This window comes from Ochotona princeps, chromosome 3 (assembly GCF_030435755.1).
Source record: "Ochotona princeps isolate mOchPri1 chromosome 3, mOchPri1.hap1, whole genome shotgun sequence".
Classification (NCBI taxonomy): domain Eukaryota; kingdom Metazoa; phylum Chordata; class Mammalia; order Lagomorpha; family Ochotonidae; genus Ochotona; species Ochotona princeps.
The window spans coordinates 118,631,504-118,656,970 of record NC_080834.1 but is presented as its reverse complement, the minus strand read 5'-3'; the positions used below and the strand labels follow the sequence as shown (position 1 = coordinate 118,656,970).

Below are 25,467 nucleotides of genomic sequence, written 5' to 3'. Positions count from 1 at the left end.
TAAAGAGATACACCCTATCCCAGGTCTAAGAGAAACATCCTGTCCTGGGTTTAGGGAGATACACACTGTCCCAGGTCTAACAGATAGATCCTCTCCCAGGTTTAAGGAGGTACACCCTGCCCTCCATTTCTGTCCTTGACTGGCACCCACCACAAAGTTCACTGGCTCCCAGCAATCCATGAGGAATTCTAGAGAAAAAGATTGTCCAAATTAGGCTGAAATGGGCAGGGATTAACAATATTATTATGTAGTGTCATTGGTAGATATTTCTGGGATCTCTTCTCTATCCATGTTAGCAGATGTTGAGAAAGCCCCATCTGTAGGCAACTGCTTAGGTTGCTTTTGTCCTAGGCAACTACTGGGAGAAAAGCAGCTAACAGCTGGCAGGCATCATTGGTCAGGTTAATGCCAAATTTGTGTTGACTCTACCCGTGTGTCAGCATAGTTGCTTATTCTGTTTTTTCATTTCTTTTTTAACATTGTTGAGGGCAGACACTGGTGCACCAGCATATAGGGTTTGCAGACACATGCACAAATGTGTGTGGGCCCCAGGTATGTAGGCAGGCAGGGCCCAAGGTTGGCATGGCACACTGCCATCGGACCTTGCTTAGATATCTGCACGCTTGCAGGCATAAAGAGCTGTCTATTGCAAAGGCAAGCAGGTCTGCAAATGGGTGGGAGCAAGGACTGCTAGGAGACAATGTGACAGTTGAGGAGTTACTTTTCAGTGACTTCCATTAATCAGGCCACTGCACTTGAAAGTAAATGAGAAGGCTAAAACCAAGTGTTTTACAGGAGAGAAACTGGAGGTCCTTCCAGGAACAAACCAGTATACCCACCCACATCAGGCAAGTGAGGTGGACATATTGTTATCAATCATTGCCTGCTACTGCACATGGAAGCCATGGGTTGGGAGCATGCCTAGCAGGGCTTGACCATAATTCCTGCCAGTGAGTATAGGCACAGAATGTGAGCCATGTTGGGTTTGGCCATGACACTAAATAGGTCATGAGAGAACTGAGTCTGGAAGCAGATTCTATAAGGGATCATGGGTTTACCCCCAAGGGACTGAAAAACCAGCTGGTTTACTCAAGAGCTGTGAGTATCAATGTATCAAACCAGGCATGAACTGGTCTGTCCCCAATCCCAACTTTAACTGGTGGGTGCTGCAGCCTCACCTTGCCCAGCATGTTCACTTCTCTGGCTTTCATGAAAACCAGTATATGTGAAAATCTAACCTACCTGGCATGGTCCACACCCCATACTGATTCCCGTGCCTGTCGGTGTGTTATGGTTTGGCCCAGCCCTGCCTGTTTTGCCCCTCTAGAGCAAATCCACACACATCACAACAAGTAAAGCAGCCTGCTTGGGCTTACCAACATCCAGTTCTTACTCACATGCTCACCAGTGAGAACGATAGTCCACCAGGGAAGTTCCCCAAGTTCCCTTACCAGATCCACTCCCAGACCCAGATCTTGCACATGCCAACTGGTGCTAGGCCCTCACCCAACACAGCCTGCCCCCTCTGTCTTAGCTTTTGTCTGTGCTGGTGGATGTTGTGATCAGGCACATCCCACAGTCAATTCTTGGGTGTACTTGTGGGTACTACAGCCTGGATCAGCCTGGACTGTTCCAAACCCCAATATCCATGAAGTGAGACCAGCCATGCCCGACTGTGCTGCAGTATCTGCTAGCACATGTAAGAACTGGATGGGGGTAAACCCAGTAGGAGGCTGCAGGGGCTCTGATTCTGGGCCAATGCAGTATCTGTTGGTAAAGTCCAAGATGAGTGATGAGTTATGCCAAGCTGGATCAGAGAAGCCACTGCCATGTGCAAGGTCTGTGGCTAAGGGTAGACCTTGTTGAATAGCTAAGGGGACACACTGGCTCGGCTGAGGTCCCCACTGGTGAGGACAAGAGCAGGAAAGGGTGTGGGAAAATGTGCTGGACATGGGTACAGTATTCCTAGGCATGGGTGTAAACTGGTTCTGGGGTATGCCAGAATGGGATATACTTCAGCACCTACTGGTGCTCACAACAGCCAGAATGGGGGTAGGACAGGCTGGGCTAGGTCTCAGCATCTACTGAATTATATGAGAGCTGGGTCTGAGTGTAGGACAGACAGGGCTAGGCTGTAGCACCCAATGATAAATGCCAGAATAAGTATGGGCTATTTGGGCAAGGCTGAGGAAATACATATAAGAACAGGTATATGAAATATGTATTTGATACATAACATATTAAGGACATAATGATAATTTTCATCATCCCTTTCATGCTTCTTACCTCACTTCTATCATCCTTTTATAAAGATATATTTATTTTTATTGGAAATTCAGAGATACAAAGAGGACCAGAGACAGAGAAAAAGATCTTCTATCTGCTGATTCACTCTCCAAGTGGCCACAATAGCCGAAGCTGTACTGATACCAAGCCAGGAGCCTGGAACCTCTTCCAGGTCTCCCACACAGGTGCAAGGTCCCAAGTCTTTGGGCTGTCCTCAATTGCTTTTCCAGGCCACAAGCAGGGAGCTGGATGGGAAGTGAGGCCACTGAGACATGAACTAGCACCCATATGGGATAGCGGTACACTAAAGGCTAGGATTTTAGCTGCTGGGCTACCACGCTGGACCCTCTATCCTCCTTTTTTTCTTAGTTTGAAAAACGTTTGTGACAACATACTTCTAATTTACTTTACAATTGTGATCTTAACCTTCTACTACATAAAGTATTTGGCAAGTAGTACATAGGATCATGTGTACATGGAAGGATATGTACTGTTACCAAGTTTCAGGGTGTCAGTGTCACTCACGTGCCCTCCCTTTCTTCATCTCAAGGACATGGATTACCTGGCAGGATGACTCCTATGAGGCAGCTAAGAGGAGATTTGGCACACTATGGCAGATGTAGTTGTGAGCTTTTCCTCCAGCCACCCAGAAGGTAAATACAGTGCAGGGTTCCTAGGATTTTCCATAGAGGCTCTGGTGGACTGTCTCAGTGGCTAAATCCTCACTTTACACATGCCAGGATGAAGATTCTCAATCTTATTCATAAACAAAAAAGTAACTCCTGCTACAATATTTTTTTACCTCAGATTGCACACACTGACACTTTCTGACATATTTAAAACTAGGAAGAAAATTATGAAGAAAACAACTGTTTTTCCCAATGATAGTGAAACCACTTCACAATATTACAGATGTACTTTCATTCAAAATTGGAAACAATTGTTTCAAGCAGTTTATTCTGTAATTATAAGCCAATGTATGTGATAGGATAGATGCTAGGGATAATAAATGATGATGAAAAATTACCAAAAATTTCCTTTTTTATGATAAAAATTTTAAAAGGTCTTGAGGGACCCACATGGGAGCAGCTCAGTTATTGTACCCTAAAAACCCTTTATCTACACATACTTGAGGTTGGGTACTATTATAAGGAAAATAAATTTGACTAGAGATTTGGGAAGATGAGGAACATGGGCTTGTGTCATTTTCTGATGAGCACATCTCATGAAAGGAGAATCATATGGTAGGCAGGATGGCCTGCCACATAGGATTTATGATTTACACAGAAGGAGAGAGGAAGTGCAAGAATGGTAACATGGTGAAAAAAAATGCAGCAAGACAGAGAGCGAGGGGAAGACATCCGTCTTGATAGCAACCCACTGCTTCAGCAACCATTGCTGTTCTTCATAATTAAACTTGTGTGATGAGCTTCTATCTTTTCATGGGTGGAACTCCCTGACTTAATTGTTTTCGACATCTCCTAACTGCTCTGTGAAGGAATTCAGTTTCTCATTTGAATTTATTTTACGTTGATACAGTTGTAACCACCACTGTACTTGGACCAGCCTATTTTAAATATTGTTACAGCTGACAGGGATACATATTTACGTATGCCTCTGGCTAGGTGGAGAAGGGTCCAGGAAGAAGATGCGTGGCACAAATGTTTCAGATACATATTTGAATTTTTCCCCCCTGTATCTACAGCAGGGAAGGGAAAGAGGACTGCTCCCTGCTATCAAACTACATCAGCACCTAGGGATGGGGGATAGTCATTTGATAGTGCCGTAGTGACTTCAAAATATAGAAGAATGAAAATATAGAAGAATGTCCTAAAGATGTCCCTTGAAGGGACATTATTTTTTTTGTTCTGAGATATTGTTGGTTTCATTGCACCAGGATTGAGACAATTTTTACAAGTTCCATTGGTTGACAAAGTCCACCTCAGTGTGTCCACAGACCCAGACACTTGCTGCAAACTTTGTCTAAGAGTTGTCCAAACACTTGTACTTTCCATTTTCTGAAGAAACACTCAGTATCCTCTGCTGGAGGAGATGAGCTGGCTATCATGTCCACTGTGAGAGTCTGCCACGCTTTCCACTGCATAGGATTCAGTAATGGAGATGGTCTAGTCACAATACAAACACTCTGAGTCTGGCGCAGTAGCCTAGAGGCTAAAATCCTCACCTTGCATGTGCCAGCATCCCATATGGGCACAGGTTCTAACCCCAGAAATCCTACTTTCCATCCAGCTCCATGCTTTTGGCTTGGGAAAGCAGTCAAGGATGGCCCATAGCCTTGGAACCATGCACCCCTGTGAAAGACCTGGAAGAGGATCCAGGCTCTTGGTTTTGGCTAGATGTTGCTCCAGGCATTGTGGCCACTTGGGCAGTGAATCAACAGATGAAAAATTTTCCTCTGTGACTTTCCTCCTCTCTGTATATCTGACTTTATAATAAAAATAAAATAAATCTTTAAAAACAAAACAAAACAAAAAATTATAACCAATATAAGCACTCCAAGGACAGATAACATATATTGTGATTTTCCCTGTGCCTGGGGTTTAGTTCAACTATCTATTTGATAGTCCCCCAAGAAACCTCACCTGGGGTGACCTCAGAATTAACTCTTGTGTGCATCAGCCAGTGCAGAGTCCAGTTTGTCACCTACCCAGCCAATGCACATATTGGTTAATGCAGCTGTCAGGTCAGTTTGTCCATAGTCATAGCCTCATCTCTCACAGGAACCTACAGGTAAAATAATCTAACCTAGATCACCCAAATACAGGCCCTTTCCTTACACATACCAACAGGTGCTAAAGTTTGTTGGGGTGACCCCTGATAACTCCCACCAGACCTTCCCCCAGCCTCACATTTTGCATGTGCTGGCATGTGCTGCAGCATAGCACAGTCTTGTCTGCATCCTATCTCACTCTTTTGTGCTCAGTTCTGCCACTGAACCTGGACCACATGTATGTCAATAGGAGTTGCCACCTTATCCATCCTGGCCGCTCCCAGCTCTGACTCTTGCGCTCACCAACAGGAGGTATAACTCTCAAGGGAGAGCCTATAATCCCCCTGACAGGAGCACTCCCAGCCATAAACCCTGTGCTTACCAGGGAGTACTATACTCCAAACTGACATAACTAGCACCAAATCCTGCCACTTGCCAGTGGGTGTTGTGCCCTCTGGTCCATATCAAATCTGGCTCTTTACTGTACCAATAGATACAGCTACCTAGCCCAGCCAAGCAAGTGCCCAGATACAGTTCTCTCACCTTCTGATCAGTGCTGCTATCTTCTCTGACCCAACATTTGAAGGGCAGGCACCATATCCTAGCTACCCAAGCATTCCCACCAGCCCCAGGTTATCCAAGTGCAGGTCTCCCAGAAAGGTGCATGCTTTGGCTTGAAGCAGATATACACTCCAGTTGCCTCCTTATAAACCACCCTAACTTAGCTATTTATCTATCTGCAAGTGCAGTGGCCCCATCTGTGGAAGCCCACAGTAGTCATTGCTATCCTGTCAAACATGTCTTCTGTCACTCCAGCATGTCCCCAGATTACCTTCCCTGCAGGGACAATCTGTAGGGGCAATGTGCAGCCTTCACACTGTGTAGTGGCATGCAACATGCTGATGTTTTGAACGATCTATGGAATTATTGTTGCTTAAAGTTACGGGTAGAGTTGAACAAGTGTTGACCAAGATAATAAAATAAGGAAAAATATATGGAAGTTAATCAGCAAAAAATAGTGCTTTACACAAAAGGGGGGCATCAAAAATTCATGAGAAATATGACACATAAAGATTGCACACTCCAAGTTTTTGCAAATAAACTTACATTTAAATCTTGTTGTCACAAAATTTTTGAAGTATTTGCCTCTCTCAGAGTTATACTTTTCAAAATATTTTGAGATTAGCTTGAAACTACACAATTTTAGTCTAAAATCTACACAAGTAACTAAATAGAAAAAAAATCATCAGTAACAACAGGATAGGCAGATAATTTGTATGACAAACTATCTAATGAGTGCAAATAGGGTATAAGTAAGCCAACATATTTGGCAAAATTGCAGCATAGAAAAGCATTACAAAGATCAGTTATATTTTCACACACCATAAACTTGTTGATAAAGAACTTATTAGAGCTGTTTTTTTTTTTTTGGAGGTTAAAATATAAAGTGACAAATCATCTTTTTTTTTATTTTTAATTAATATTTAGCATTATGTGACAGTTTCATAGGCTTTGGGAATCCCCCTCCCCCTCCCCCTCCCCCCTGGTGGATTCCTCCACCTTGATGCAGCATTACAGTTCAAATTCAATCAAGATTCTTTCCTTGCAAACATATACCAAGCATAGAGTCCAGCTACTTATTGTCCAGATGGGTTGAACAGTTTCTTGGGGAGACCATTTCTGGTCCGAAGTCAGAGCTGGTATAATATCATCACAGTCAATTAAGAGTCCCAATATAACATTAACAGCAATTTGCAATATTATGGAATTGACATAGTTTTGAGTAACCAGTATGTTAAAACAACAACAACAACAACAACAACAACAAAAAGAACTAAATAACAAAAAACAACTCCTAACCACAACCTATGATTAGCTCATTGACATCTCAATTTTAGTTTATATACAGGACCGGACCGGCTGCTATATACCTTGAAAAGGCTATAGGGTACCATTCAGTTGTCTCATATCTATTTCATTTTAGTATTTAGCCATTTGTTGTGTTGAAGTATAATTTTGTTGATCCTGGCCGATTTTGGGATAATCTAGACTGGCTTGTAACTCTAACAAGATATTTGTCGACATTTAATGTGCAGAACATTTTTTTTTTGGGGGGGGTGTGCAGGAAAATCCTCAACACCATGGTGAGGAGTGACTAATCTTTGTGTCCCACCCAGCAAGGCATGAGCCAATCCATGCCAGCTCTTTCCTGTCAGATTTCAAGCTCTACTTTCTGTTGTTTGTCTATTTATTTTAGGGTTTTTTGTTTTGTTTTGTTTTGTTTTTTTTAGTTTGTATGATTGTTTGTTTGCTGTGAGGGGTTTTCGAAGTGATCCCGATGGTCACTGCGAGGGAGGGCAGGGGTCCAGAGGTGGAGCCAGGCTCGGACCAGAGAAAGCTCTCTTCCCTGGTCCCGAAGGACGTTTATTGTTCTTCTGTTTCTGCGGACCGCTCAGGGCTTCTGGTTGTCTTTCCGATGACGTTGGTTTCTGTGCGGTGGTGTTTGGACCTCTTCCATCCCCTGTGGAAGCTCCGGTTGGGGGTGGGTGACCTCAGAGTACTCAGCCTCCGAGGGCTTCCAATTCCCTGTGGCCTCCTTGGCAGTTGGGATATAGTCCTTGTTGCTCGTATTAGTAGTTTGTGTTGAAGATCTGGGAGTCTTCGTGGTTGGGATCCGAGCTTCCTCCTTACCACCTGCTCCACTCTAGAGTGCCCCCCTGCTCCACGCACATGACCTCCTGTTAAGAGGTTGTCAGGATCGCACCCGATTCCCCCCTCATGCATTGGTATAGTAGTTTTATTGTTGTTTAGTGCCGCTTTGAGTCTGTTGTCTATGAATTACCAGATTTGACCTTGATAAGCTATATTGTACTTTTTTTTTTCTCTCACTCTTTTTATGGTCTTGAAAGATTTCCCTGCACTCCCTCCCCATTACCGGTTAACATAGCGTATTGAGGGTGTATTAGGTTTTACAGTTTTTTGATGTAGATCTTAAAATATTCTGACATTAATTGTTGGTTTATAGATTATATCGCGTTATCTTATTGCATTGGATACAGGTTGTTAGAGATTGCACTAATATTACAATATACAGGTACTATCTTTCAAGTTGTCATCTTTTCATCTCAGATTAAGGCGAACATGCGGTATTTAACCTTTTGGGATTGGTTCATTTCTCTTAGCATGATGGATTCCAGTCGGGCCCATTTGTCCACAAAGAACTGCATTTCGTTTTTTTTAAATAGCTGAGTAGTATTCCATAAAATGTCTATACTACCAAAAGCAATATATACATTCAATGCAATCCCAATCAAATTACCCACAGCATTCTTCATCGAACTGGAAAAAATGATACACAGATTCATCTGGAAGCACAAAAAACCACGGATAGCTAGAACCATTCTGAAGAACAGGCACTTAACAGGGGGAATCACAGTACCGGATCTATGGACATACTATAGGGCAGTGGTCATCAAAACAGCCTGGTACTGGCACAAAGATAGAGAGGAAGATCAGTGGAGCAGAATAGAAACAACAGATGGAAACCCACACAGATACAGTCAATTAATCTTTGACAAAAAGACAGACAACAACCCAAGCAAATGGAAAGGTCTGTTCAATAAATGCTGTTGGGACAACTGGTTGATAGCCTGCAGAAACAAAAAGATAGACCCACATCTCTCACCATACACCAAGATCGAATCTAAATGGATAAAAGACCTAAACCTACATCCAGAAACCTTCAAACTTTTGGAAGAAAATGTTGGAAACACACTGGAACACTTAGGGGTAGGCCCTCACTTCCTAAAAAAGACTCCAAAAGCAGTAGAAATCGAGACCAAAATAAACAATTGGGACCTCATCAAACTAAGAAGCTTCTGTACAGCCAGAGAAACAATCAACAAAGTAAAAAAACAACCTACAGAATGGGAGAAGATCTTTGCACACTACATAGGAGATAGAGGGCTGATCTCCAGAATATACAAAGAGCTACAGAGAAACCAAAACAACAGAACAAACTGCTCAAGAAATGGGCACAGGAAATGGGCAGACATTTCACAAAAGAACAAACACAAATGGCAAACAAACATATGAAAAAATGCTCAAGTTCCTTGGCAATAAGGGAAATCCAAATGAAGACAACAATGAGGTACCACCTAACTCCAGTAAGGATGGCACACATACATAATACCACCAACACTTGCTGGCGAGGCTGTGGGGAAAAGGGAACCCTTCTCCACTGCTGGTGGGACTGCAGACTTGTACAGCCTCTATGGGAATCAGTTTGGCGAATACTCAAACAACTGAAAATCAGCATACCATATGATCCAGCAATAGCACTCCTAGGAATATATCCAAAAGACCTCCTACACAAGAAACCAACATGCACGCCTATGTTCATAGCAGCACTATCTACAATCGCAAAAACCTGGAAGCAGCCAAAATGCCCATCAATAGAAGACTGGATAAGAAAGCTATAGAGCTGTTTTATTCTCAGTAGCTGAAAAAAATGAACTGTTTTGGGCCCAGTGCAGCAGCCTAGTGGCTAAAGTCCTCGCCTTATATGCACTAGGATACTGTATGGCCACTGGTTCATGTCCCAGTGGCCCCACTTCCCAACCAAATCCCTGCTTGTGGCTTGGGAAAGCGGTAGAGGACAACACAAAGCCTTGGGACCCTGCACCCATTTGGGAAATCCAGAAGAAGCTCCTGGCCCCTGCCTTTAGATCTGCTCAGCTCTGGCCATTGCGGCCACTTTGGGACCGAATCACTGGAAGGATGATCTTCCTCTTTGTCTCTCCTCCTTTTTGTATACCTGACTTTCCAATAAAAATTTTTAAAATCTTTTAAAAAGGTAATATTTTGCTGTAAGTGTAGCTAGAGATCACAAACACCTCTACAATCTAAATGATGAAATGTTTAATAAGATGTTGAAGAACAAAAGTTTGAAAAGATGTGAAAAGATGTCCTGTGTTTAGGACTAAGGAAAAATCACTTTTGCTAATATTTCTATATGGTTCAAAGCAATTTCAAGATTCAATGCAATCTCTATCAAAGCATCAATGACATTATCCTCAGAATTATGGGAAATAACCTTAAGTTCATATGGAAATATGGATGATCCTTAATAGTTAAGAAGAAAAATGGTAGAGAAAAGGCAATAGTTTGGCAATACTAAGGAGTCCAGCAAGAGAATACAGAATTTACAAATGCATCTATCACATGATTGAGTTATCCACAAAAAGAATGATGTCAGCCTGTGAAAAGATACTTGAGCCAGAATTGCGGCACAATGAGTCAGCCATCATCATGCTTGATAGTTCATATGAGAACTGGCTCCAGTCTAGGCTATCCATCAAGTTCCCTGATAATGTGCATGGGGGAAACAACTAAAGATGGACCAGTTATCCAGGCCCTAGTACCCATAAGGGAAAGTTTCAGTCTTCTCCATCAGGCCTGATTCAAATCCAAGTGTTGCAATACCTTTGGAGTAAATCAGTGGATGCAAAGTCTCTTTGTTACATTTTCCTCTCTCTGTTTTAGGACAAATAATAAATAAATGCGGTTCTATGTTTATTGTAGTGCTCTTCACAATAGCAATGGTTTGAAATTAACCTAGATGTGTATTAATGAGTGACTAGATAAAGGAGAGAGAGATATATATATAACTCAGCCATAAGAAGAATGAAATTCTGACACAGCAAAGTGAGCAGAATTGGGTGTCTTTGTATTAAGTAAGATAAGCAAAACACTGAAAGAACAGGGGGTGGGTAATTTAGGTTGGGCCATAATACTAACCAACATGTGAGAGAATCAAATGTGGGGGCAGAATTTCTGGAAGCATTCACGAGCTCACCCTGGTAGGATTGCAATCTCTGCTGACATAAACAAGATTTTTGGTTAGGAACAGGCCTGATTGAGGAGCTAACAAGATTCCTCAGCTCGGTTGGGGTTCCCATTGGTGAGTGTGAGGGTCAAATGGGGGCAACAGTCTGGACTGGACATGATTGGACATGACTGGACATGACTGGACATGCCTGCAGTCTCCCTGAGCATGGGTGTGGACTGAGTCTAGAGAACGCCAGACTGGGATAGACTCCAGCAACTAAAGGTATTCATGGGAGTCAGTGTGGGTATAGGATGGGCTGGATTAGGTCTCAGATCCCAGTGAACCACGTGAGAGCTCTAGCTCGGTGTGGACCAGGTGTGGCTGATCTTTAGCATCCAACATTAAGAACCAGAATGAGTGTGGACTGGTTGGGCAAGTACACTGTGTCCTCAGAGCAACAGGTGGACAAAGGCAACCTGGGCCAAGGACCCACTAGTATGAATATGATCTGCCACTGGGAGGAGACCTGATAGAGGAGTTTGAGAAACTCCTTTGTCAGGATGCAGTCCCTGCAGTTGAGCATAATAACCAAGGGAAGGAATAACCCAGACCAGGCCAGGTTAAAGTACTCACTGGCATACATTACATGAGGCTTACGTTGGAGAGTGGAAGCTGGCTGGGCCAGTTCATAACATCCGCTGGCAGATCTGAGAACCAGGACAGGGTGTAGGAGGGGCCAGAATGGGCCTCAACACCAGCCAGTTTACATTAGGGCTGGGACTGAAATCTGGCTGGGCCATGCTAGGCTGAAGCATCAGCAGGGGCTGGAATCAGGCACAGACCAGACTGGGCCAGGCTGCTGCACCTGCCAACAAAAGCCAAGGTGAGATTGGCCATGCCAGACTGGGTTATAGCACTCACCAGTGACCATGAGGGCAAGGGTGTAAGCCTTGTAGGGGGCATCATCGTCTCCTCTGCTGTTCCACTATACTCATTAGAGAGCAATGGGACTGGGACTAGGGACAGACCAGGTCATGCAGGGCTACAAACCCTGTTGGCCTGCATGTGAATTGGGTTAGGAGGACAGCCAGGATCAGAAAACCAACTGCATCCACTCCCATATGAATGAGCCAGAGTAAGTGCAGGCTTGTTGGGCTTAACCACAATGCTGACTATTCAGTGCTGGGACTGGGGGCAAATCTTATACAGCTAGACTGTAGAACCATCTTAAGAGTCCAAGATCTAGGACTGGGAGTGAGCCCAGTAGGGAAACTGGGCAACTCTTTGATGGGCTGTATTATAGTCCTTGTGCCCACCTGTCCTGTGGGTGCCAGGCCCATGAGCCCCAGGATGGTGGGTCTGACAGTGCCAATGTCAACTGGCCCAGGTCTTTGGGCTTGCCTGCACAGTGGATGCTGGCTCTGTGTGTGCTGGTTGGGTAGCTTGGGTCACCAATAGCACTGGGGGAAGCCTACTGGCTGTCCCATGGAATGCTCGTGGGGACTTGGTGTGTGGGTTTATAGTTGTTCGGGGAATGGCACAGCTGGGGGTGTGCAGGCCCCTGGGGTCTCACATCCAAGATTGGTGGTCTGACCAGAGACTGCATGTATCAGAACTAGACCTCTGCAGTGGATGGCAGGCCCAAATGCACATGGAGAATATGGCAACCAGTTTGAGCCTGCAGAGGACATCTGGTACCATAGCAGAGAAATGAAGACAGAACAAATTGGACAACTGCTACAGCCAAATGATGACTTCAAACATATGGGTGAAACGAGACTCTAAGTTCAAGCTTGTCAGCCTATGGACATTGGAAGGGTTCCCTCATCCTTGGATTGGAAAGATCAACAGCATTTTGGGATTATTGAAACCCACTTGGTTAGAACCCTCAGAGCATGCACCACACTGGGGACCCTGGGTTGATATCAGATGGCCAATCGCCGAGTACTGGGGTAGATAGGCGACTGGGTATGGCTTCTCCCTTTGTCTCTGCCCTTCCCTCAGAAGCAGGAAGAGATGGAAAATTTCAAAAGAATGAAAGCACCACTTTTCCCTAAGCCCAGATCCTTCCTCCCCAGAACAACTAGGTAAGCATCATCAAAAATAAAAATTAAAAGTATGTGTAAAAGCTAAAATTCACAAATGCTATGTTTTATTTCATATGTGGAAGATAATATGTATGCATGCATGTCTGGATTTATCAACATATATGTATACATCAGTATACATGTATATATGTATGAATATGCATGTATATGAGAGAGAGGATAAGTGATGGGCATAGGGGAGCACAGTGGCACTGCACGCCAATCCTTCTACCAAAGTGCCAACACATCACAGGAACACAGCTTTGTTTTCCAGCTGCTACACTTCAAATCTAGCTGTCTAGCCTAAGAAAATCGCATAGGATGGCACATGTTCTTGGGCTCTTGAGCCCATGTTGGAGACCTGGGAGAAGCTCCTGGCTCCCACCTTTGGATCAGCTCAACTTCTGGCTGTTGGAACTAGCTGAGGAGTGAACCAGCAGATACCACACCTTCTCTTCATCTGTCTTCTCTGTAAAGTCTGCCTTCCAAATAGGAATAAATAAAGGTTCATTAAAAAAATATTCCAGAAGAATGAGCAATCACTATCATCTACTACACTGGGAGGAGCCGAGAGGTAGTGTAAGACTTAAGAGAAACATCAACATTTAAAAGTAACCCTTGACATTCGTTAGCCTCTCAGAGAAGACATTCTGAATAAGAACATACACCATTTACAGTGTGTATTTGAGCGCACATGCGTGTGTGTGTGTGTGTGTGTGTGTATGAAAGAGAGGGTGAAAGACATAGCAAGCAATCTTTCAATTGGACTATAGTTTACGTCTAAGCTGAAGGTGACCTTTCAAATCAATGGGGGAAAGTGAGGTTACTCATGAAATGGTTACCATGATTACGACTACAGAGATAATTCTGCTTCTATAGATGGGAGGAGCAGCATTCCCAATAGCCCAGGTTTGTTTTTAAAGTAATATATCTATTAAAATTATAATCTGTATTTGCTGTATTTGCTGGAAATACAAGTGGTGCTACAGTATTATCCTACATCTTCTCTACCGTTAGAAGTAGATTTTGCTTGCTATCTGCTTGCATTTCAAACACCATTGTTGATTGTCAACATAGCAATCTGCAACACGTGATAATTCATAAGCAACTCATTCTACATTTTATCTATTCCCCTTTTACCACAAATGTCGAATAAACAGCATAACTGATAATACCACAAGATCCCATGATATTTTTATCTGCCTTACAAAAGTATATAAGAAATGTTGCTATTTTTTGTTTTCCATTCATATAGATAATACCTTGTGAGTAATCATTTTCATTAATCCTTTTGCATACAATGTAGGCTTTATCTAGATCTCCGTATAGTGAAAGAGAGCTATTTTTATTTGTCTCTTTAACATGGCCCTATTCTCTAAGATGCTTACAAAAGTGACACATACAACGGCATTGATTCTCTTTTTTCTCTCCATTTCAAAATTCTTTTTTATTTAGTACCAAAAGATTCAAAAAGTGAATGAAAACAGTTTAGTAAAATAAGTCCTCAAGCAATTACAGATTTTTTACATGCCCTATTTAGTATCCTTTCAAATGGATAGTGAAGTGTCATCTATAATTACTTGAGCCACTTGGCTCATGCACATGTTGGAATCTGCTTACTTGTTTACTTTTATTGTCTATTTCTTTAGCACTTATTAGCAAGAGTTTATTTTTATCTCCTCTCCATACAGCTCAGTTTTGGAGGGATACCAGTACCAGGCAAACCCGGGACCTTTTTAAAGAAAAATTTTCATGGATGTATTGAAAATCTCTACTATGACAGAGTAAACATAATTGACCTGGCTAAGAGACGGAAGCATCAAATCCATACTGTGGTAAGTAAACCCCGCCCCGCCTTTTTCCTTTATTTTGATGATTTGTATCACCTAAAGGTAAGATTTGCTCCTGTCACCTCACTCTGAGTATCCGGGTAGTATCCCAGTTGAAACTGGACAGCATGGACTAAATCAGGGTGATTTTCACTACTGGGAGAAGCACGCATTTTGGAAGCAAATAGAGAATGTGGCTTTTTTGGGCTGACGTTAAAATCCAGCTGTAGCTAGGGCTTGCTGTCCATATTGGGTCAACATTGATTTCTTTTTCTCTAGGAAATGGCAAGTTCTTCGGGAGCAGAGAATATCATACTCACTAGTTATACCTGATCATGTTTATTCTTGATTTTTAAAATATCTTTATTTACCAAATGGAAATGAATTTCCTGTATTTTATGTGCAGCTTTAAGAGTATACTATGTAGGAGCTCGGCAGCATGGCCTAGTGGCTAAGATCCTTGCCTTGATCCCATATGGCCGCTGGTTCTAATCCCGGCAGCTCCACTTCCTCTTTATCTCTCCTCCTCTCAGTATATCTGACTTTGTAATAAAAATAAAATAAATCTTAAAAAAAAAAAAGAGTATACTATGTAACACTCCCCTCTCCAATGCTCTCTACTACTTTTTGTATCTTTGTTTTTATCATTAAAATAAGCTACTTTCAATTTACCTTACAATCAAAACTTAGTTCTTACCTAGAAAAAGAATTAGTAAGAGGAAAATTCATTATTCTTCAAGAGCTTCAGAATCAAATCTCAAAGTGTAGATTTTACTCGTATACTAACATGCTCCTATACTCTGCATGTCATATACACAGGCTGAAACATATTTTTCATTTGGGAGTTGAGTTACTGCACTATCAGAATCGTCTCCGAATGAATCACCTTTTGTTTGATTTCTTGTTATTTAAATATATTTTATGTGTATAAACAGTTTCATGTATTTCACAAATCAGTTGCATCTAGATACTCTATACCCTATTTTTCCTCCTACCTACATTTCCCGCCCACCCTCCTCCTGCTCCAATTCTATCTTTAAAACAAGAGAAAATTACACAATGGTGTAGTTTCCTCTCACTTCACAATTACAGGCCTAACACTCCATTCATCAAATATTTCAGCACAGAGCATGATATATATGTGTTATATGCATATATGAGAGAGAGAGAGAGAGAGAAAAGAATCAAATTTCAAAATCTTGTGGTAACTAATAGTGAGTACCAAAACTGTAACCTATGTGAGCAACATTATCATTTTGATGATTTCATTGCTTTTATTAGAGAATTACCAAGTATTCCCTTTTGGATATATGCCACACTTTTCTCATCTACTCAAAAATTGATGTACACTTGTGTTGACTTAATATCTTAGCTAATGTGAATTAAGCTGCAGTAAAAATGGATCCACATATCTGTGTGTGTATGTGTGTATGTGTGTGTGTGTGTATGTGTGTGCGTGTGTCTGTGAGCACAGGTTGTCTGACTATATCTTCCATGTACGGTGTCTTGAATCTGAATTGTGACATTATCAGCTTATTTTTATTACTTAGGACTCTTTGTAATTCTTTGGAGTTTATTGTGATTTAGTAAGAATTTTTGTTTAGGTTTTCATTTTTTGTTTTGTTTTTGTCTGTAAAGAATGTTGGGTATTTTGATTGAATGCGATCTTATTTAATCTGTAAATCGCTTCAGATAGTATGAACAAGTTGATGGTGTTAATTCTTCCCATATGTGAACATTAAATATTATACCATTTGTTTACTTTTTCTATTTCTTTCCTTAATGATTTGTAACTAGCATTGGGACAACATTTACATTCTTGTTAAATTTACCCCACGGTATTGAAATGATTTGTAGCTATTGTGAATGGAACTGCTCCTAAATATTTATCAGTCATGGTGTTTAATGTGTATCCAAAGGCTAGTGATTGTTGAGTGTTGGTTTTCTATCCTGAGACTTCACCTTTCTGATGAATTCAAATAGTCTCTTCCTGGAGACCTTGGATTTTGCTATGCAAACGGATCATGCAGGGACACTTCGACTTCCTATGTCCCAATTCATCTCCCTTTGATTTCTCTTCCTTGTCTAAAGCTCCAGCTAAAAGTTACAGCACTACATTTAGTAGTAATGCTGAGTGTTTCTGTGAGTCTGATTTCAGGTCTTAGTGGAAATGCTTCCAGTTTGGTCACCATTTAGCATGATGCCTAATATGGGTTACTCGTATATTGCCTGGCTTGTCCTGAGCTATGTTCCTTCTACACAAAATAGATTTAAGATTTTTTTTCTGTTGTTTATTATGATAGGATGTTCTATTTTATCAAACACTTCCTCTGCTTCTATAGTGGTAATCATCTTTGTTTCATTTTTGAATTATTAATGAGCTACCTACTACGCTGAGGCACCTCAGTTTTTGAATTATTACAGATATGTTTCATATTTACTATATTGCCTATGTTGAATCATGCCTACATAACAGTTATTTCCCACTTAATCCAGGTGAATAATACTCTTGAGTGTTGTTGAGTTTGATTTGCTGGTATTTGGTGAGGACATTGGCAGCTGTGTCCATCAGAGATATTGGATTATATGCTTCTATTTTTTTCTGTGTCTTTCTCTGGTTTCGAATATAAGGTGATGATGCCTCAGAGAAAATGGCATGATTCTCTCACTTTCACTTTATTAAAATAGTTTAACAATAATTATGATTAGTTATTTAAAAGTGTAGTAATATTGGGCCTGGCACAGTGGCCTAGCAGCTAAAGTCCTCGCCTTGAATACACTGGGATCCCATATGGGCGCCAGTTCTAATCCCGGCAGCTCCACTTCCCATCAAGCTCCCTGCTGTGGCCTGGGAAAGCAGACGAAGATGGCCCAAGGCCTTGAGACCCTGCACCCACGTGGGAAACATGGAGGAAGTTCATTGTCCCCTGCTTGGGGAGTGAACCATCAGACGGAAGATCTTCCTCTCTGTCTCTCCTCCTTTCTGTATATTTAATATGCAATAAAAAATAATAACTCTTAAAAAAGTGTTGTAGTATTAAGTGGCAGAGTATCCAGTATTAGACTTTTATTTGTTGAGAGAATCATTCTCTCTCCTAGTTATTGGTCTATTTGAGTTTCCTATGACTTCAAGACTCAATTTTGGTAAATTGCTTGGTTAAAGAGATCTGACCTTTTAGATTTTACTGTTGCTGTAATATTTGTGGTTATACTTCCTTTTTCATATCTGATTGTATTAATTTGAATCTTCTCCCATTTTTTTCATTATTTAAACCATTGATAGGTCATTTTACTTATGTTTTGAAGAATTTAGGTCTAGGACCCAGCACAGTAGCCTCGTGGCCAAAGTACTTACTTTCCATGTGCCAGCATCCCATATGGGTGCTGGTTCTAATTCCAGCAGCCACGCTTCCCATCCAGCTCCCTGCTTGTGGCCTGGGAAAGCAGTGGAGTATGGCCCAAAGCCTTGGGAACCTGCAACCGCAGGGTTGAAAGAAGCTCCTGGCTCTTGGCTTCTGATCAGCACAGCTCCAGCCACTGTAGCTGCTTGGGGAGTGAATCAGCAAAGGGATGATCTTCCTCTCTGTCTCTCCTGCTCTCTGTGTATCTGATTTTCCAATAAAAGTAAAATAAATCTTAAAAATAAGAATTTGGGTCTATATTTCATTTTTGTTTTGTATCTTACTTTTTGTTTAAATTTTGTACATTTTGCCTCCATTTTTTATTATTTCTTTCCACTAAGTTTAAGTTTTGTTTTTTTTCTAGATCATCAATATGCCTTGTTAAATTGTTTATTTCATGCCTTCTATGCATCCTAATACTGTACCTCATAATGCTGTACCCATTAGTTTTTATATATTCTTTTGTCATCTTCATTCTTTTCTAGTAATTTTCTATTTCTACTTTGTTCTATGACCAGGTGTTCATTCAGATGTATATTATTCAGATTCTATGTATTCGGATACTTTCTAGAGTGTTTGAGTTGTCGATTTGCAACTCATTTCCTGTTAGAAAAGATACACAGTTAATTTGTTCCCTTATTTGTTGCGGGTCGTTTTGTGGTTTAGTACATGGTCTGTTCTAGACCAAGTTCTATGCGTTCATGAAGAGAAGGTGTATTCTGCAGCTGTGAGACAAAACGTTCCATAGATATCAACTAAGTTCACTTGGCACATAGTGTAGATTAACTCTGCTGTTCTTGAGTTTTGTATGGGCGAAGCAAATACTGATAAAAGTGAAATGCTGAATTAATCTCTTTTTCTTTTCTTGGGGCTTATTTCTCCCATTTTATCCATTAATAGTTATTTTAAATAACCAAGTACTCAACATTAAGTTCATAAATTTTTAGAATAGTCTTTTTTCAATACTTAATGCTTTCCCTTTATTAGTTTATTTTTTTAATTGCATTTCATTTTATGACACAGTTTCATAGGCTCTGGGATTCCCCCAAACCTCCCCCCCAGCCCTCCCCCCATGGTAGATCCCTCCACCTTGTTCCAGTGTTACAGTTGAAAACCAGTCATGATTCTTTCATTGCAAGCATGTACCAAGCATAGAGTCCAGCATCTTATTGTCCAGGTAAATTCAACAGTTAACATTTAGAATAGTCTTATCTTCCATGTGAATTGGTCTCTTAATCACTATATAATTCCCTTCCTTGTTTATTTATATAGTTATATTTCTTTGTATAGTTTCTTCTTATATGAAAAATATATATACATATATTCATGACAATATCGGAAATAAGTATATAAAAATCAAGCAGAATTATGCAAATATCATTATATGTATATATAAAGCATATGCATGTATGTATATGTGTATATAAAATATTTTATATGTATATATAATATACATATATATCATGAATAGATATAATGATATTAGGATAATTACTTCTACTTGATTTTGCTTTCCATTGTCATGGATTATCTTCTTACCTGCTTTCACTTTTAGCCTTTTTACATAATTTTTGGTGGAACATGCTTCTTGTATTTTGCAAATAAAGAAGTGGTTTTTATTTTAATCCATTAGGCTAGTCTATATCTTCCTTCCTTCCTTCCCTCCTTCCTTCCTTCTTCTTTCCTTCCTTCCTTCCTTCCCTCCCTCCTTCCTCCCTCCCTCCTTCCTCCCTTTTTTGTTTCTAGCTTCCTTCCTTCTTTCCTAATAGTATAACATTGCATAAACATTCGTACGTCCATCATTCTGCCATTGTATCCTGACATTTTAGACATTGTAAATGGTAGCGAGGTTAGCATCTTTTGTCAAGATATATTTAACAGTTTCATTCAGAGACTATTTTTAATTAGGATTTAGAGATGCATACTCTGTTGTATTTTCACATATGGATATGATTGTCTCTTTTAATGTTCATCCCCTTAAATAAAAAAATAACAAACTCATTAACAGGAAGAAAAGTAGAAAAGTTACAATGCCATGCAGCTAAATAACATGGTAAAGAATGACTACTGTGTTGCTAAAGAAATTTAAAAATATATTAAATAAAAAACCTTCTTGAAGAAAATGCTGCCACTGTATTTCCTATGTGTCACTAATAAATTAATCAGAAAAAATTAAGAAACAAAAATAAAAGCAAAAATATCAAAACCTATAAAATATAGCAAAAAAAAAAACAGTATTGAAAGGGACATTTATAACATTCATAATTTTAGTTGCTTTCAAAATTCAAAATGTGTCACATAAATGAACTAACAATGCATAGCAAGGACTTATTCTTAAGAAATGAACAGGAAGCAAGAAATGATAAAATCACAACAAAAATAAATGAAATTGAATCTAGAAACCTACAAATTGCAACAAAAAGAAGCCATTTTAGCAACAGGATGAGTAAAACAATGTTTTACCCAGACTAGCAAAGGAAAGTAACATAAAAGGATATTATTGATTAGTAGTGACTTTCAAGAGTATTCCTAGTGTCCAATTAAATTCCTTTGGGTTTTTCCTTTGAGGATTTTCATCTTCACATTCTATAGTGGTAGATCTTTGATTCTACAGGTAGCACGCCCACAAGCATTATTTGTACCATAGCAGAGAAATGAAGACAGAACAAGGCTTAGGGCTGTCATCAACTGCTTTCCAAGGCCACAGGCAGGGATTTGGATGGGAAGGAGGGCTGCCAGGAATACAACCGGCACCCATATGAGATTCCAATGAGTTCAAGGCCACGACTTTAACAGCTATTCTCTCGAGCCAGATCCCCCATCATCTTAATATTGGCATCTATTGATTATCATTCTAAATGTAATCTGAGATATATTTCTTGGTATCACAAGATGTGTTTGAGGGAAACCTAAAAATTCCACGTGCTATAATGAATGTTACCCGGAACGTCTAGCTGTCCGATCAAGAGATGCAACCTTGCTACACCACATTTAGATTCCCCTTTCTGCTTCTGTGGCATATCTCTGAGTGGAAGGGTCATACAATTGGAACAGACATGTGAGAGAGAGGATTTCCCTGATATTTCTTCAGCTGTGTTGGTCCATAAAGACACACAAGAGTTCCCCAAGTGACCTCCAATGAGATTAGAGTGTGTGTTTGTTTCTTGCACGTGTGTGAGTCTAGTGTAGAAGGAGATTGCACTAAGCCTTCTCTAATACTATTTCTGCAAGGTTTGATGTGTCCTCATTATTGCTGTTTGTGGTTAGGGCTTTAGCTCCACATCTAATCTATACTGATACTGCTGGGAGTGATTTGCTGCAAACTCCGATTATCTGTGCAATGTGGACACACTATAATATTTGAATTATTTTGTATTTTCTTCTGGATAAGAACATTTATACTTTTCTGGAGTTATTCCATTATTTGTTTCCAAAATTTCTGTTGGATTTCTTTAACTTGTGTTAACGATTGTCAGTGTTTTGGAATATGTGCAACATTTCTAAGTACTTTAGAAGTGTGAGGATGGCTCAAGGAAGAACTGAATCCATTGGCTGGCTCTAGGATATCTGTGGCCATGTCTTGTTGATTCCTTGCTGGTACCCAGGTCACCTGAGAATAGGCTCCCTTTTCCCATGTGAGTAACTGCTGTCCATTCACTTAAGCACCTGCTTGCTAATGGTCATTGTTGAGTATATATGTCAGAACACATGGAAGATGAATAACACATTCTTTTCTTCATTACGTCAGTGTTGGTTTTTCAGAAAGTTTTATAAGATATCTGCCTTCTTGAGTTCAGTCTATGGATACAGCCTTGAGATTGATGTAATACTTATACGCATGTCCCATGAATGACTTGCCATTGTGCTCAGACTGGGTAGAGCAAATAGAAATACAAGGAATAGATGAAATGTCACTCACATTTATTGCTCAGAAACTGAGACTTGAAAATCTGAGATACTGCACCTCAGTATGAATAGCAAATATCCATACAGTGTCATTCATAAAGGAACTCCTCAGACATACAATGCCTCAGCTACTATTTCCACTGCTGACACATATTGATCACACTCGTGAATCCAGCAGAGAAGGAGAAGTCCGAGGTTCTCACTGTGGGCAGTTTTAACCATCTTTTCTGAGAGAACTGCCAACCTGGACTTGTACAAATCTCTGCAGTTTTGAGACTTGGGCAACACTTGTCTAGTTGCTGAAGATATCACAGCTGTCCTTTATTTATCAGTGTTTATCAGTGTTGCACAGAGAACACAATTAGCAAAGATTAACTTGGAAAATAACCCCTCAAAAAACTCTTTCAAATGGGCAGGTAGATAACCCTGGTTTTAACCTTCACAAGTTAAAGGAAATAATATGTGATTTTTCCTCCTAAATTGCTTCCATCAAACTTGCTAATGTGAGAATCTGTATTAATACAACATTTACTCATACACACACACAAACACACACACACACACACACACACACACACACATTTATAGGTCTGGTCTATTTCCTAGAAATTCCATGTGGGAAGGAATGGTTTATACTGTTAAATAGTGAAGTACAAAATCCTTAGTATTGTGCTCTAGCTTAAAGGTTCTCCCAGAGACAGCAATCAGTTGCAGAATCAGCCTAGCACCACTTCACCAATCTAGAATGGTACTAATTATTGCTTTGGGGAAGAATAATTTCTGGTCCTTCCTCTATTCATAGACTCTCTAGATTATTGTGTGTTATGCAGCTCAGAGTTTAATTAAAGAGTCACAGCAACAAGAACACGATAATACCTGTGAACTGCATCACATGACTGAAGGCTCAAGGAGCACCAGCCCACAGTCTGCGCAGCACCAGCATCACCAGTAGACAGCCTCAGGCAGCATCCCCATTGCAATCTGGCATCCTTTCCCGTGGGACTTGCCTGCCTCATCCCATTCCCTGGAGATTTAGCAGCTATTCCTGTGGATAATTCAATTCAGTCTTTATAGCTTGATCTGAATAAAAGATGGTCCTCTATATGTCAAAATGCAGTAAAAGTAACAGCTTAAAGGAGACATAAAAATACCTCACTATTTTCACTCAAATTCTCCATGCTGTACTAACAGAGCAACATATAACAGTCAGGAAGTAAATGGCCCATTGATGTGTCTGTAGAGTAACTATAATGTGGATTTTTACATACACAAATAAGAAATATATTGCTCTGATAGTTTCGCAAATGTGATTCATTTCAAGCATTGTTATTCACAAGAAATGATCAATTTTTTGAGTAGTCTGAGTGTTATATCTTCTTTCACTGAGGCAACAAGAATAACTTGACTGGGGGCGCTGCTTGGTAGCCTAACAGCTAAAGTCCTTGCCTTGTGCATGCTGGGATCCCATATGGGTGCTAGTTTGTGTCCCGGAGGCCTTGCATCCCATCCAGCTCCCTGCTTCTGGCTGTGGAGAGCATTCGAGGACAGCCCAAAATATTGGGGTACTACACCTGTGTGGGAGACCCCCAAGGAAGGCTCTGGGCTCCTGGCTTGGGATTGGTGCAGCTCTATTACGGACTCTTTGGGAGTGAATCAGCAGATGGAAGAACTTCTTCTCTCTCTCTCCTCCTCTCTGTATATCGGGCTTTACAATAAAAATATATCTTAGAAAAAAGAATAACTTGATTGGGACATACCTGAATTCTCAGCCATTTCGCTGTGATAACATAATAGAAACGATCATGCTACTTTTTCTTCTAGAGAATGGCAGAATAATAAAAAATACTAGTAACAGACCATGGTTACAGAAACAATAAGAAACAATATTAGTGCGCATTGAGCTTGTCAATTGACATTGGTATCTTTCTGACTCAATAACTAGAATCAAGGGATTGGAAAGACAATGGCCCGTGTGAGGCTCAAGTAATGTTCATCCCGACATTGAGGCTGAAGTTACAATCAGAAAATTCTTTCCACTCACTATGGAGGAAGCCAGGTGGACCAAGTCCTGTCTTCCTGGTAACATAGGCTGCATAGGTGCATGCCTGAGTTCACAACCCCACCCCAAACCACTCTGCTACAGGGCCTTGAACAAGTTGCAAAACATCAGCATTCTCAAACTTAGCATGTGGACTACTCTAGTGCTTTCTGTTACCAGAATAGCCTGGTAGGTTCTTTCCTCAGCTCAATATAGAAATAAAAACCCGAGAACCAGTTTCAGACAGAAAAGTTCATTTGCAAAGGGACCAGATGGGCAGGGAAAGAAGAGGGATGGGGAAAGCACCACCCAAGAGAAAGCTGGGAGCTGAGGTGTCTCTCAAAAGGAGAGAGGGAGCAAAACCAAGGGGTCTCTGGGAGTGTCTTGGGGTTTTAAGCCTTCCCTGAACCCTCCTTGTTGGGTGAAAAACCTACAGGTCAGATGCTTTCCATTGGTGGTCTCCTAACCAATTAGGAAATTGAAGGGCAATGCTTGTGCCACCCTCCTGAAGGTAAGGCCAAGACCTCAGCATGCCTGGATGGTCTCACTTTCTTCAAAGAATTATGAAGCACAAATCCAGCTGTCACGGATTTATCACAGTGTGTGGTCTATAGAGGCACCTAACACATTGGCACTATGACTAAACGAAACATCTGTCTTCCCACCCAGCTAAGGCTGACCAGTGAACCAATAAGACATGTCATTTTATATAGATCATTTCCAAACAATCAAAGTAAGTAGATTGAATGGCAGATATATTTTTGTGTGTACAAATCTGAATTTTAACTTATTCACTGTAAGTAGTTAAGTAGACTTATATACTCAACTGTTTTTATTCATGTGAAGAATTTAATGGCAAGCTCTAGTCCATATTTAATCAAATGACAAATTATTTGTGTTTTAAAGCAATCTTTTGTTTCCCTCCTAGAGTATTTGAATAAAACATCCATGAAAATAAGTAGCAATACTGTTTTCTGAGGATGGTTGACAGCATTATTTCCATCTATGCTGCCCTGGTTTTGCAGGGAATTCAATGTGAAACATGGCAACAAGCTTGTTTCTTGTCGCACATGAAGAAGAATGTTCATGTGGGCAACTCTAGACTTGCGAAGCAGGATTTATTTAGGAAAAGGCAGAAAATGGGGCTCCTGCCATTGTGGACAGAGGGGCTCCCAAGGAAGGAAAAGTCCCAAGGGAAAAAAACCTGAGGTAATGGTAAATGCAGTATCTCAGGGGAGTCACTCAAATGTCAAGGAAAAAAAAAACTCATTCACAATGAGCAACTATCAAGCATCTGGTCCAGAACCAAAGAGTGAGGCTGGCAGCTTCCTCTCGTTCTGATGGTAAAGTGAGTATTCA

The 25,467-nt window shown here is 40.7% G+C and overlaps 1 protein-coding gene across 1 annotated transcript in view; it reads left to right on the top strand.

The window, feature by feature from the left end:
* LOC131479845 (contactin-associated protein-like 5) overlaps positions 1-25,467 on the top strand; it is a 523,312-nt gene that overhangs the window by 224,561 nt on the left and 273,284 nt on the right. The window contains exon 7 of the mRNA XM_058661312.1: positions 14,626-14,769. Coding sequence (XP_058517295.1) covers positions 14,626-14,769 — 144 coding nt within the window. The remainder of the gene's footprint in view (positions 1-14,625; positions 14,770-25,467) is intronic.